Source organism: Botrytis deweyae (assembly GCF_014898535.1).
Source record: "Botrytis deweyae strain B1 chromosome Unknown BDEW_019, whole genome shotgun sequence".
Taxonomy (NCBI): domain Eukaryota; kingdom Fungi; phylum Ascomycota; class Leotiomycetes; order Helotiales; family Sclerotiniaceae; genus Botrytis; species Botrytis deweyae.
Window position 1 is genome coordinate 685,394 of NW_024066226.1, and position 13,751 is coordinate 699,144.

The window sequence follows — 13,751 nt, forward strand, 5'->3', positions numbered from 1 at the left end:
TTGTTGGTTGTGTGTGGTGTGGTGTGGTGTTGGAAGTTGGTGATTAGTGGGAGTGGGAGTGGGAGTGGGAGTGGGAGTGAGGGTCTGGGTCTGGGTCTGGGTGGAATTTTGATGGGTGGGAGGTGGTGGAGGGGGGAGGGGGAGGGGGAGGGGTGAATTGGAGTCTGTGGGGAGGGAGGAAGAGGGGGATGGGGAGGGAGAGTGATTTCTTGGGAGGTGGATGGAAGGATGGAAGGAAGGGGAGAAGGAAGGGGAGGAGATTTGTTGGTTGGGAATTAAGAAATAGGGATTAGTGATTAGTGATTAGTGAGAGGCAGGAGGCAGGAGGCAGGAGGCAGGTAGAAGTACAATTTCGCTGACTGGGTGGATGGAAATGGGTTGGATTGAATAAAAGAGGTGTGGAAAAGATCTGTGGAAATGACCTGTGGATAGTAATGATGCTGTGATTGGGTTTGGGATTTAGGATTTAGGATTTGGGATTGGGAATAGGGATGGGGATGGGGATGGGGATAGGGATGGGGATGGGGATAGGGATGAGGATAGGAATAGGAATGGGGATAGGAATAGGAATGGGGATAGGGATGGGGATGGGGATGGGGAATGGGATGGGTTGGAAGAGGAATAGGAATATGAGTGTTGAGGAGAGATTGGATTGGGATGATTGGGCTTGGGTAAGGGATTAGAATCAGAATCAGAATCAGAATCAGAATCAGAATCAGAATCAGAATCAGAATCAGAATCGGAATCAGAATCAGAATCAGAATCAGAATCAGAATCAGAATCGGAATCAGAATCGGAATCGGAAGTAGAATTAGAAGTAGAAGTAGAATTAGAATTAGAATTAGAATTAGAATTAGAATTAGAATTAGAATTAGAATTAGAATTAGAATTAGAATTAGAATTAGAATTAGAATTAGAATTAGAATTAGAATTAGCATCAAAATCATAAGTGTGAGATATTACTACATGGAGCTCAAAAGTTTTTGGATTGAGTTGAGTTGAGCCGAGCCAAGCCGAGTACTCGAGATGAGAAACTGTGAGGGACTGACTCCAATGTGAGAGGATTATAAATCTACGATATGATGATGGATTAGAAAAGGAAAAGGTGAATACAAGTACGAGCATTAGGTAGGAACTCGAGAGATGGTTGGAGGAGAGGAATGATGCGTTAGGGATTGGGAATTGGGGATTGTGGTAGGAGGAGGAGAGAGAAAGAAATGAGGTCTTGGATAGAAAAGATAGAAAAGATATAATGAAATGATGAAATGATGAAATTACGAAATGATGAGATGGTTTTTAGAAAATTAATGTGTGTGAAGATTCTTGGTGGGGGAATCGCTATGGTTGCTTTATGATGTATGGATGTATGAATGTATAAATATCTATACATGTGTGTGTATATACATTTTCACCTTAGCCCCCATTGTATTTTTCTAACTAGGTAGCCACTCCATCTCCTCACCTCCACATCTAACACAAAAGCTCCCTCATCCCATTCTCTCCCCTCCTCCCCTCCCTCCTCCCTTCCTCCATCTCAAAGTTACAAACATCATCACGGTAAACATTGACCTATCTCTCATCAGTTCCCAACTCCCAAACCATCTCTCCCAAATCCTCAGACTCAAGATGTAAATAAAATACACTCACTATAATAAGCATTACTAGCTTTGCAACTCCCACTCGCGCAAACCGTCGGCCCCGTATACCCCGTTCCACCACACTGTCCATAAAGCGTTTGCTGAGCCCCGGCCGCAGAAGACGTCGTCGTGCTAGCTACACTACTCGAGCTAGTTTTCGTCGTGAGAGTAGGTGTCGTCGTCGAGGTCAGAGAAGTAGTCGGTAGAGAGGTCGTCGCACCTGTGCTTGTCGAAGTTAAAGTAGAAGTAGATCCCAACGCTGTACTAGTACCAGCGCCAGAACTCGAAAAGGTTCCGGTGAGTCGAATATCCCGACTACTACTTCCTACATACACGTTGAATGTTCCGGCTGGTAGGATCCAAGACTGAGTCGTCGTATCCCAGTAACTTAAATCTTTTCTTCGGAGAGAGAAGGTAACGCTATTCGCGACCCCGGCTGCGAGATTGATTTTCTTGAACCCGCGGAGTTGTTTCGGGGGTGTGTTTGGGACGGAGCTCGGAAATCCAATATAGAGCTGTGCTACTTCCGCACCGGAAACCGTGCCGTTATTTGTGACCGACACCGAGACTGTAGCAATGGCGTCGTAGAGATTTGCTTTTCCTCCCGGCAGAAGAGCGCTACTTCCAGGAGTCGTAGAAATAGACGAGAGAACGAGATTCGCATATGAAAACGAAGTATAACTTAGCCCGAACCCAAATTCATAACGTGGCACGATGGAACTCTGATCAAAATGTCTGTAATCGATAAACAATCCCTCAGCATAACTATCATCACCACTCGCAATCGCCGTGCCATAATCAGCCTGCGTCTTGGCGATTGTGTAAGGGAGTTTTCCGGAGGGAGACACAGATCCGTATAGGATATCCACGAGCGCATTTCCAGATTCTTGACCGGGAAGACCGGCCCAGACGATTGCGATGACGTTGGGGAGAGCGAGGATACTTTCGAGGATTAGGGGACCGACGCTGTGAATTACTACGATTGTGTTTTTGTTTACCGCGGCGACTGCGGCGACAAGGGCGTTGCCTGAGTGCCAGGGATCGAGATTTATGCGGTCGCCTTTTGCTCCTTCGACCTGTTTTGAGGATAAGTAAGAGCGGGGTTTGAATACAATTTGGAAACATACAGTTATATATTCCTCGCCTGCATCGGAATTGATAAAAACAATAGCTGTAGCGGCAGCACTTGCCACTGAAGCCCCTGTTGATGTTGAATCTGTATTTGAAAGAGTTAAGGTCGTGCCATCTGTAGCAGCCTTGACTTTTAGTGCATCATATGGTGCAACTAAATATGGGAAGTCCGCTGTTCCTGAGCCCCAACCCTATATAACACAATTAGATCCAATTATTTCGAATCAAGAGCAGTAATGTGCAGAAGAGAGAAAACCACATGACTCACCATAGCTAAAGTCCCCGTATCACAACCCCTATCTGTACATGCATTCGCGCCTGCTGGATTGACAATAGCATCTTGACCAATCAATGCTAAACTGACCGGTTTCTTAAGTGGCAATGCATTATTAGTATTCTTTAAAAGAACAATTCCATCACGAGCAACAGCTCGAGCAACAGTATTATGGGTTGAAGAAACATTGGGACCGCCGACTCCACCATTCCAGGAACTCCAGCCGGTTACAACGGGATAGTTTGTATCTTGACCGAGATAGTACCAGGAGGCTAGAATACGAGTTGCCATGTCATCAAGACGAGTTTGGGGAACTGTGCCACTGCGGAATTGTTAGATGAAATACATGGATATACATTATGGTAAAGGTATTATTTGGTAAACTCACGCAGTAACGGCATTGAGAAGATTAGTTCCCCATATGAAATTATTGTCGCCAAAATTGTCTCCTGGCATCGCCATATCCATTCCTGCATTTGCACTACCCGTGGTAGTTTTCTGCGCTGCCCAATCTATACACTGGTCAGAACCTCTCAACAAAATAGTATCTTAGGCATAGTTTGATCTGATACGATACATACCACTAACAACATAACCTTGAAAGTCTAATTCGTTTTTCAACAATCCCGTAAGTAAAGCTTGATTTTCACAAGCGTACGAGCTGTTAAACCTGTTGTATGAACACATTACTGATGCAACGTTTGCCTTCACTGCTTCAGCGAAGGGCCAAAGATATAACTATATCATTGTAAGTATCACGCTTAATTTGTGATGGTAAGTGGACACGCACCTCGTGATTAACTCTATCGACAATATTCGAACTCATTGTTCCTCGATTCAATTCTTGTTCATTCCCAACTAGAAGACATAGTTAGATAGCGAATGCCATGAATGTGCAATAACCTACGGTAATGTTTTGCGCATGCTTGGACACCTGCTGCTTGCATGCCCTCTACTGTCTATGAGTTCAACGTCAATACATGTCGTTCTAGTCTCTCGACAAATTGGTAAAGGTGATGGAATGAAGTCTCACATTCGCCATGGCAACACCAGAAAGATAAGGATCATTACTAAACCCTTCCCAATTCCTCCCCCCCTGTTCAATATCAGTATTTTCTCAGACAATTCACTAAGGAATAGGAGATAGCGAGCTACAAACCACTGGAATTTTCCCCAAAGGTCCGGCCACAGGACCTAACTGATTATGAACACCGAGTGCTTTGGCTTCGGCCCCTATCATGTACAATGAGCTTTCATCGATCGGCATTTTCGTCTCAATCACGATAGTCATAGAATGAATGCCATCATACCTAAAGCATTACCCCTCGCATACATCAACTCTGTATCCCACGTGCTACCTGTTGTAATTCCAGCAGGAAACGCGGTTACTTTCTGAGCATATCGAACTCTATCTCACATCAATATTAACATCATTGACCATTATCTTTTTTCAGTGGCCGTTTCATTCTTTCACAAATCCACAGAAAATTACATACCCCAAAGGACCATCTTGTAAACAGAAAGCCGGCCATCCAATTGACGGAATAGCAGCGGTATTGCCAACGCAAGGCCCCTTCTCCCATCCAACGCCTGTAACTAGCGTAACTTTGTTCGCATTTGTAAGTTTGGCTAAAGCTGTTTTAGCTTTGGTATATGCGGCATTCCAATCCCCATCACCTGCTGCGGCATGAATGGGTGTAGATAATGCTAGAAGAATAAAAGAGTAGAAATGCATTTTATCTTTATGAAAAGACAGCATACACGAGAGGACAAAACTGAAGGCACAGTGAAGGTAGAATTGAGGAATGATTATCACTACTATATACTCACGTTCGTACTCAAGCTTTGACGTGTGAGATCAGGGTTGTGAAGTCACTGTGGAATAACGGCTGGTCATGCAATTTGGAAAAGTAATTTGAATCGGCAATGAACCCTTGGTAAACACCCTGAGATACGGCGAGAACTTCCGAGTCTCACCATGTACCAGATGACTCGAGTCATCCATGGCGATGACGAACTGACAACACCAAGAGCCCACTGTACTTCTAACAGTGGACATGATAGTGGGTGTAAAATCCGATGTGCCTTTCACCAAGCATTTATCAACGCACTCCGAAGAAACAAGCACTTTAAATTCAGAAGTTGAACGTATGTAATTGGTTTGTATTGGCTGGTGAGCCCCATGGGGTACAGAATTTGACTTTAGCATAAATTCCCCACAAACCACCGCTTTACTCCCGGTCCGAATCCCCGTTCGGTACTTACTAACAGAAACACAACAACCACATTTTGACGCAATAAAACGTCTGGGTTTATTTGTCACTCTTGTTTCTCTTGAATTACACTCAGCTTATTGGGAGGGGTGGTCTTGGCACGTGGACAAGTTTTTCTTTGGAATTAATATATTCCGAGCTTTTTGGTATCATACTTGTTGATCTGCAAATAGATCTTCTCATCTGCTATCGACATCGTATAATACGTCGGTTCGAATGACGTACTTTGCTGAAGCATTCGAGCTTCGTTTAACACCGGTGCCTTCGTGAAGTAAACTTCCCTCAGTCTCACCATGTGGAAACATTGCCACACTACCTTGAATCGGCTTTATTGAATACGCATTCATGCTACCTTCTTTGGCGCTTGGAAGGAAATAAGTCGTCTCTCCAGCGTCAAACTCATCGTTCAGATATATCAAGAATGTGAATAAAGAAGACTGCTTTGCTTCAGGTGGAGAAGAGTCATAGATGTATTTATCATTCGTGGGGTCAATTCCGGAAGGGGGCCAAGCACCATCTGTATCATTAGTAAGATGGAACTGATGAGAAAGGGGGCTACTTACCGATATGGGCACGATATTCCGCACCAGGAACATAGCGGTATACACGAAATCTTCTGTTCAAACCTCTTACCTGTTTTCCATTGACTTGCGTTGGAACAAATTCTTTAACTCTATTCCACACTCCATCGCAGAAAGCATTATCCGCAACCCAATAAAAGTTGTGGGCCAAAATACTGTTCTCCTCACCTTCCTCACGTATTGGGGCATCTGGTGTAAATCCCACAGTCTCGCCAGCGGCAATGATTCGAATGCATTCTTCTAGACTCAAAACATCCTTAAGTAGATGTAGATTTGGCACAATTGGATGTGTATGGTGAGTTGTCTTTGGAGGAGTATCAGAAAAGGCAATGGCATTGTCCTGTGATGCCCAGAGGATCGCCGGATGGAGGTTTGCTGGCTTGCGATCCAATCCTGGTGTTGTTTCTATGACTCGGAATCGAGACTTGATATCTTTTGGCAAGTGATTGAATATGCTACCGTCTAGAACCGAATTGTAGGTCTGGTTGCGTGGTATTGACTCATCCCTCAAGTTCCATGCTTTCCTTGGTACAATGGGACCATTTGTGTCTATACCATCCTCGATCGAATAGTCCACTGGGCCTGTGACTCGAAGTATCGCATCTAGCACAACCAATAATTGCTCCTCTCTCGCCGTTCGCTTGGCTGCGGTTTCGTCAAGTTGCTCTGCTAAACCACTCACAACGTCTAAATCTCGAACCCATCGGCAGAGCGCACCTAATTTGGGCTTTTGCCCTCGGATTCGCATCTCCGCAAGTAAAATTCTAGCTTCGGTATAGCCTTCATCTGCAAGAGCACCGCTGATGCGAGCCGTGGGGTTTGTGTCGACTACACCAAAATTAGTGCTCGCAATTAGTGACGCGGATGGATAGATAGCATACTAGACGCATTGAAGCCTGTTGTGCAAGCATTTCGAAAGTCAAAAACCGCAGTCCGCAATTCCTTACATGCCTTCGATTTTATCAAAGCAGGATTCTGCGCTAATATTTTGAGGGTGTCAACGGATATTTCGATATCTTCCTCGGCGATTAGAAGATCGTGAAGAGTCTTGGGTTCAGTTGAAAGCTCCGGCGGTGGAGTGATAATACTTGTAGTCTTTACTTTCTTAATGTTTTGCTCAATGGGCAGATTTTGCTGCTTCCTCTTGGCCTTTGATTTCGCCATTGTAGAAAGAAAATTTCAGTCGATTATCGTAGAGAAATTGATTAATTGGATGGATGGTACGAGTATCATTTCAAGAATAGTAAATATATTGCCGAGCGGTGAAAAGTGTCGCCACTACTTCCCCACGCCCCCACAAAACTTTCAACCATGATCTGATAGGAAGTCCCATTTTGACGTTCCATATTCGTATATCGTAGGTAGGTACTTATCACAGATTGTTCCAAAAGTCACCATGACATCTCGAACATGAATAAGTCTCAAGTTCTCAGCACAGTCAATTCTTCGCAGAAAAAGACACACCCATTTCAATACTAGAAGTCTTCTGCAGAAGCATTCTAAAGTTAAGATCTATGCAATTGAGAAGGTCGGAATAAGCTGTGTGTTCGTTTACTATCTCTGCTCTTGGACAATTAGTCCTACCAATGACCTGAAATATCGGTGTACTCGACGAATATAGTTATTCGTGCTTCAATGCTGTGCTACGTTACCATTGGCAAGCATTCTGCAACCGTATGTTTGGCCCACGGCTGGAAGCGATCACCCAGATCTTGCAGGTGTACGCGTCGCAGCATGAATCTTTTCATTTCATTATCCGTGAGTGATTTTCATGCCAGCCATTATCAAACATCATATATTTCGGGTGAGGGGACCTTTGTCTCCAAGCAACAAGGATCCCGTCGATTCTCGGGCCAAGGCCACACGAAGTCAGCATATAAGGCGTTTATCCAGGCCAATGATGTTGTAAATACTTTCGCAAAAGTAAGCTGGATTTAGTAGTGCAGCCACTGCAGCGACCAGTTTGACGGATCAACGAATTAATGAACCTACAGATGCACGAAGTAGTATGCCAGCGGCATGCAAGGAGCAAGAATTGACGATGAGCCAGCCTATCGGTTGAGATCTTGCATGCCGTTTGAAAAGTTTTGGAGATGCTGCCTGTTCATTCGCGGGCTATTCTTCAATGTGTTTGTAGCTGTAAGACTGTTTGAGAGTATATATCCCACCATCTGCAATTGAAAGCTAAAGAGTGGATTTGATTTACAGTAGACAATATAGGTTTGTCAACCGACTCTTATTTTTTCCTTACTCCCATCTGGCTCTAGCAGAGAGAATGGCTTCGGCACACGTAGAAACACCACCTGCAGACACAACTGGTCTACCAGATTATCTTCTGGACCCTAATGCAGTGATGAAGGACGTTGATGCCAAATGGCGATACAATCAACCGCCGGACTATACAAATACAAGAAGAGTCTGGGCACAGAGTGTGTAAATCACAGATCACCATCTACAGAGAGAAACACTCATTAATTTCTCGCAGCCAAAACACAAAGTCACACGGCTACGTCCCTACCATCTCTTGTCGAAAACCTCGTCAAGAACTGGGAAGTAGAAGCCTCTTTCAAAATTGACATTTCTGACTGGCGCACCATCGATCATCCCAACTTCACATTCTCTATCAATGGCTCTGCGCCTGTTACAGGTGAATATATGTTGAAAGTGGGCACTTATAATGCTATCCTTACATCGAACGAATACTATTCTCCGGAAAAATCAGATTTTTCGAGCAGTCACAAGACATTTAAAAGGATGATGCCAACCTTCGCATGGGAGGTATTAGAGGTATATAGTGGGCCACCAACCGTTAGTTTCAAATGGAGACATTGGGGTATTATGAAGAATGATTATGTTGGAGTTAATGAGTACGTTCATATCTCCTCCCACCTTTACATCTTTCCCTTGCCCTGCGTTGACCTCAATTAGCAAAGGCGAAAAGGTAACCATTCCCTCGCATGGCGGAACAGTCGACATCAAAGGCGTTGCAATAGCGAAAGTCGACTCAGCAGTACGTCTCCAAGCTGTAGAGATATTCTACGATCCCCTAGAGATGTTCCGACAGATAGTGAACAATAGCGATGTCAAGAAATCCGAGTTGCCTAAAGGGAGCAAGGACGATCTAACAACATTGTTACATGGGGAAGGATATGCGGCTGAGCAGTCAGAAGCTGCGGTGTTATCCACAGGTTGCCCATTTATGCCCGGGGAGAACAGGGAATAAGGTCGAGATTTGGAACTATGATACATGGTCCTCTCAATTGGAAGTACTGAGAGACTTGATACCGCTGGGATATGACTGTTTTTGCGCTTGAGGACCGTGATTGAGAAAATTTGAATCTAAATTTGCCCACTCAACCATTTATCTACTTGGTAGTAGAGCATTTACTATCTTGCAAGTCTTTCATGTCACTTCTGCTTCACATTTCTACTAATCTGACAGTGATTCTCTCTCAGTGGGGCGATGAAGCAGCTCCCAGCCAAATTTAGTCGGATATTTGACTGCCGCAGTTTTGGGTATTCATAGCTTGACCAGGTAACATCAGTTGTTTAAAAGTCACTTGGTGAATATCCGCAGCTTCAGAATTAAAGGCTGGATCATTGATTGGCTTGCTGTATGTGAAAACAGATGATGGCCTTTGTCTAATCACTTGAAGTTAAGAATGCAAAACAGCTAGAACTAGATAGCTCTTGGCAATTTCCCATACAGTATGTACTAGTAGCTGGAGAATCTTCCTACACAATCATTAATTGGGGTACTGTTCTAAAACATATTTTAGAGGGTCCGCTAAAACCTGAATACAGTAGTCCGAGCATAAAACAAATGTGGACAACTTGGGTTTGAAGATGTCTTGGTAGGGCTGGAAACATCTATTTGAAAGTCAGAGGAAGCTTGAATGATTTATCTGAAATCGACTTTTGACACATCTCGATGTACGAAAAGGCCCTGTGCTTTGTGCTAAGATTCCAGTATCCCTAAGGTGCCAGAAATAGGCTCCATCGCTTAATAAGGATCTTATTGATCAATTAAATTATCAGGATTTTGAGGATCCTTGTTATGTTTGTTGGTATCAACTTGGGGTTGATAAAGTGTAAAGTACTTTAGTCTATTGTGGTTGTATTCGTTCTTGATCATTATTAACTATGGGAAGCTAGTATTTAATATAGTAGAAGTGCTAGCGCTAGTGCATACGCTAGTACATACGCTAGTGCAATACAGTGCCCTCTTAGATCACATGATCGATATCCCGACAATATTAGAAGATCTTTTAACAATAATTATCAAAACATTTATTGATGTTATATAAATATGTACTCGTGCTATCTATAATTTCGTCGACCTTCCTCTGTGCTCTGGAAAATACTATAATAACCGATATACGAGCTTGTTTTAACTTTTTATGTTTTCTTATAGAGAAACAAACATCCTTCCGGGAAAAGGAAGTCCCCTGGCTTGAAAACCACAAGTCGAATGGAGAGATTTTGTTTCTAGCTGCGGGTTGTACTGCGATGATAATGGAAGCCCTCTAACAAGCAAGTTTGTCCTTTGCGAAATTCAAGTTTCTGAATGCGTCCAAAATTATTCCCACATCGCACCTTGAAGTATTCACGCAACTCACACGGATCCAGCTCCCATAACCATCTTCTTCTGCAGCGTGGTGGTAATTTGTAACTAGTTCATATGTGATTAACGTATCTACTGTCTATTCATACTTTTATATTCGTCTTTCATCTTCTGGTACGGGTGAAAATATCTATGAAGCTATCACGAGTCTTACTGATGTGAAGCAAGATGACAGCATAGCAGTCTGGTAGAACAAGTCTTCCGCAGGAGGATTTAGCTTTAGTCCTCAATTCAGATCTATTAACGTCATAAGCAATTTAAAAGATGCTTTGGAAGTGTAGAAAGCCTACGTAAGTAGACGCTTGCGAAACGTCGATAGAATTAGCTTTGGATTGGAGAGTAAATACTTCTTCTATCTAATTGCTATCGATTATTTGTCGCAGTAAATTCTTATGGTTGCATCCGGGGATTTTTATGAGTTGAAGACCAAGATTCGGGCCTCGATTAGCAGTATGGAAGCACCTATTACATCGAACCGTTTTACGGAGCTTATCGTCGAGGCCGCTTCCGAAAATTCCAGAGTGTGAATTGTCAACGCAAAGGCTTATCTACTCAACGAAAGACACAGCTGAATTATACATACGAAGGGCATGAGAGCTACAGTAGACCAGGGTAGTTTAAACCAGGAGCTAATCAATCTAACAGAGCGTACGCCAGCCATGCGAATAGTATGGAAACTCTAATTCTCCTTTTTTCCATCTGGCGAGAATACAGGCATTACAACCTACTTTGATCGCCTTACTTTTAGAACAAAAATTCATGGTTCTGGTAGCATTCCCGTGAGTATTGTGTAAAAAGCCGGTGCTATAGATCTCCCTGCTCATAGAAATCCTAACTTGAGAATTTTGGAAGTGGACAGCAGTTGCATAGATACATCCGAACTTTTCCCCCAAACACTCAATTCTTCTACCAAGCTAAACACTTCCAATCCTACACCTGGGGAATAATCACCGCAAATGAAGAGTGCAACGAAACGAAAATTATTTCTAGGCACTTAGACACACTCTTTATATCTCATCATTCATGCAATCAATGGATATCATTTGATGGCTCCACCCCTTTTTCATCGAAGTAGGAACTCTATCGTCAAGAACCATGATCGACGATAAACCATTCCGGTGCGTGCATTTTGGGCATAGAGACAATGATATCGGTTATCTGTAAGCTACTGAATGCTGGCGTACGCATCTCTATATAATATATCTATCAACAATTTCATCTTCCACTACATCATCAAGTGCGCTTCCAACCTTGACCGGCGCATAAAGGTGTCTCTCCTTGTTGGAGTTCCTCCGGGTCAAGTATGACCTCAACACTAGCGCTAATATAGCACACAAACCCATCAATGCTGCGCTGGCCCCCAAACCTCTCGTGTGTGCAGGCTCATCCTCGGCTCTCCACCAGGGCTTTACCCCGGCGGGAGAGAATATAACTGACAGTTGTGCCACCCCCACAAGTATCGTCAGGAGAATTCCTCGCCCAAACGCCGATTGTTCACTTCCTAATGCCCAGGAAAGAATTATCATCATCGCGCCGTAGGATCCTACGCAAGCTGGGAAAATGGCAAAGAAAGACCACCAGATATTCCAGTCAAGGATGGCAACTAAGGACATAATGGCAAAGCCTGCTGCAGAAAGGAGGCCACAAACAAAAACGAAAGAACCTCGAACTTGCTTTTTATCGGACATCCTCGCTAGAATGAAGATTGTAATGATGGAAACAAGATATGGAGTTATGGTTAGGAGGTTGAAGATTAAGTGTGATGATGGAGCCAAGTCTGAAATCACGGTGAAGAAAAAGTAAGGCATGGAGACAAAAGATATTCGATGGTGTACGGCGAGGTAACAAGGTGCTGGTGCAGTTGCCAAGTTGGCACAAATGAACATTATAACGAACATGACGTTTTTTGGCCCAAAAAGGTCCTTGATTTTTGACTTCCAGCTGGTCGAGTCAAGAGAGTTCATGAATTTTGTAGAAAGGCTATTCTCGATGGAAACTGTAATTTTTAACCATAGTATAGCGATGACAATGATACCGAGTATACCATCAATAGCGAAGATAGCTTGCCAACCCAGAATAGACGTATCTTTCATGAAACTGACCAAAGCTGAAAGAAGTGGTCCAGCCACTACAATCTCAGCAGGAGATACGGCAACAAAAATTGCAACAGTAGTAGCCAGTTTTCTCCTAGGAAATTGTGAAATTGACAGCAACAACGATCCAGGAAAGATCGCGCCACCGATCCCAAGCATTGAGCGTATAATGAGTAAGACTTCCGTAGAGGAAGCCCCGATCTGTGCTAACACTAGCAGAGTTTGAAGACTCGTTATTATGAGAGCCATCTTGTGGATATTGATATTTGATATCTGCCATAGTAGGAGTAACCAAGCGAATGCAAAAAGTACGAATTTGGTATCCGTGTACAATTCTTCGGAATCGATTTGCGCTAATTTGAAGTGGGCTGAGAGGCCAGCGGTGCGGGCTTGTCCAATAACTGTTACTTTTTAGTAGTTGTTCATCGGGAGCAGGTGTGAACTCTATAGCTTACAGAAGTCATCGAGTTGCCACCATATGTAGGGAAGGAGAAGATAGATGGTAGAACTAGGACGGGAGGTGTACAGTGAGGAGCTGTCGCTCTTTTCGAGGTCTTCTGGGAGTATCATTATTAATTTTTTGAGAGTTCGAATATTTGCCGTGGATATTGTGAAGTGAAACGACAAAATGGATAGATGAAATGAGCTGGTACATAGTATCTGATGAAGATCACAGGATATTGTTGAGTTATGGAAAAGATTAGATGGAATCGATAATCCGCTGAACCACGAGTACATTAGCTACCTACGAAATCTGAAATCATAACAAGACACAAAAATTTGGCAATTTTGACTCTCACGATAGTTCAGAATCTCTTCGTAAGACCTAATGCATATCATAGCAGGAAAGGCGACCCGCAATTGTTCGCTAACGGCAAGTTGTAACGAATTCAGGGGCCCACTTCTGACCCCCGCATTGTCCAAGATCAAACAACATAGAGTTCGTGGCCATAGCGATATTTTTCGTTAGGTACCCGGAAGCTCAAGCTAGACAAAATATGGTGGAGTGGTGAAACCGTTACAAGTTGCTCTTTTGCGCAACAACTTGCCAGGCTTGGCTCGCCTGCGAAGGTAAAGTTCATATGCGGGGGTAGCGATACATAAGAGATAATCTGACTTGCATAGTCATGCGGGGTCG

General features: G+C 43.5%; 4 protein-coding genes across 4 annotated transcripts; 1 reads left to right on the forward strand and 3 right to left on the reverse strand.

Annotated features, from left to right (window-relative positions):
• Window positions 1–1,552: 1,552 nt before the first annotated feature.
• EAE98_007926 (uncharacterized protein) lies at window positions 1,553–4,777 on the reverse strand (the record flags this gene model as incomplete). Its single annotated transcript, XM_038955549.1, has 12 exons — window positions 1,553–1,569; window positions 1,648–2,713; window positions 2,765–2,959; window positions 3,037–3,364; window positions 3,431–3,554; window positions 3,624–3,780; window positions 3,833–3,900; window positions 3,950–4,001; window positions 4,076–4,138; window positions 4,202–4,275; window positions 4,353–4,450; window positions 4,539–4,777. 12 exons carry the CDS (start codon window positions 4,775–4,777, stop codon window positions 1,553–1,555), a joined length of 2,481 nt encoding a protein of 826 aa, XP_038808278.1.
• A 717-nt stretch (window positions 4,778–5,494) lies between these two features.
• On the reverse strand, window positions 5,495–7,060 carry EAE98_007927 (uncharacterized protein; the record flags this gene model as incomplete). The annotated part of the gene is made up of 3 exons (XM_038955550.1): window positions 5,495–5,832; window positions 5,879–6,724; window positions 6,778–7,060. 3 exons carry the CDS (start codon window positions 7,058–7,060, stop codon window positions 5,495–5,497), a joined length of 1,467 nt encoding a protein of 488 aa, XP_038808279.1.
• A 1,111-nt stretch (window positions 7,061–8,171) lies between these two features.
• Window positions 8,172–9,119, forward strand: EAE98_007928 (uncharacterized protein; the record flags this gene model as incomplete). The annotated part of the gene is made up of 3 exons (XM_038955551.1): window positions 8,172–8,325; window positions 8,382–8,763; window positions 8,825–9,119. The coding sequence occupies 3 exons, from the start codon at window positions 8,172–8,174 to the stop codon at window positions 9,117–9,119; spliced, it is 831 nt and encodes a 276-aa protein (XP_038808280.1).
• A 2,591-nt stretch (window positions 9,120–11,710) lies between these two features.
• Window positions 11,711–13,183, reverse strand: EAE98_007929 (uncharacterized protein; the record flags this gene model as incomplete). Its single annotated transcript, XM_038955552.1, has 2 exons — window positions 11,711–13,014; window positions 13,069–13,183. 2 exons carry the CDS (start codon window positions 13,181–13,183, stop codon window positions 11,711–11,713), a joined length of 1,419 nt encoding a protein of 472 aa, XP_038808281.1.
• Window positions 13,184–13,751: the final 568 nt, after the last annotated feature.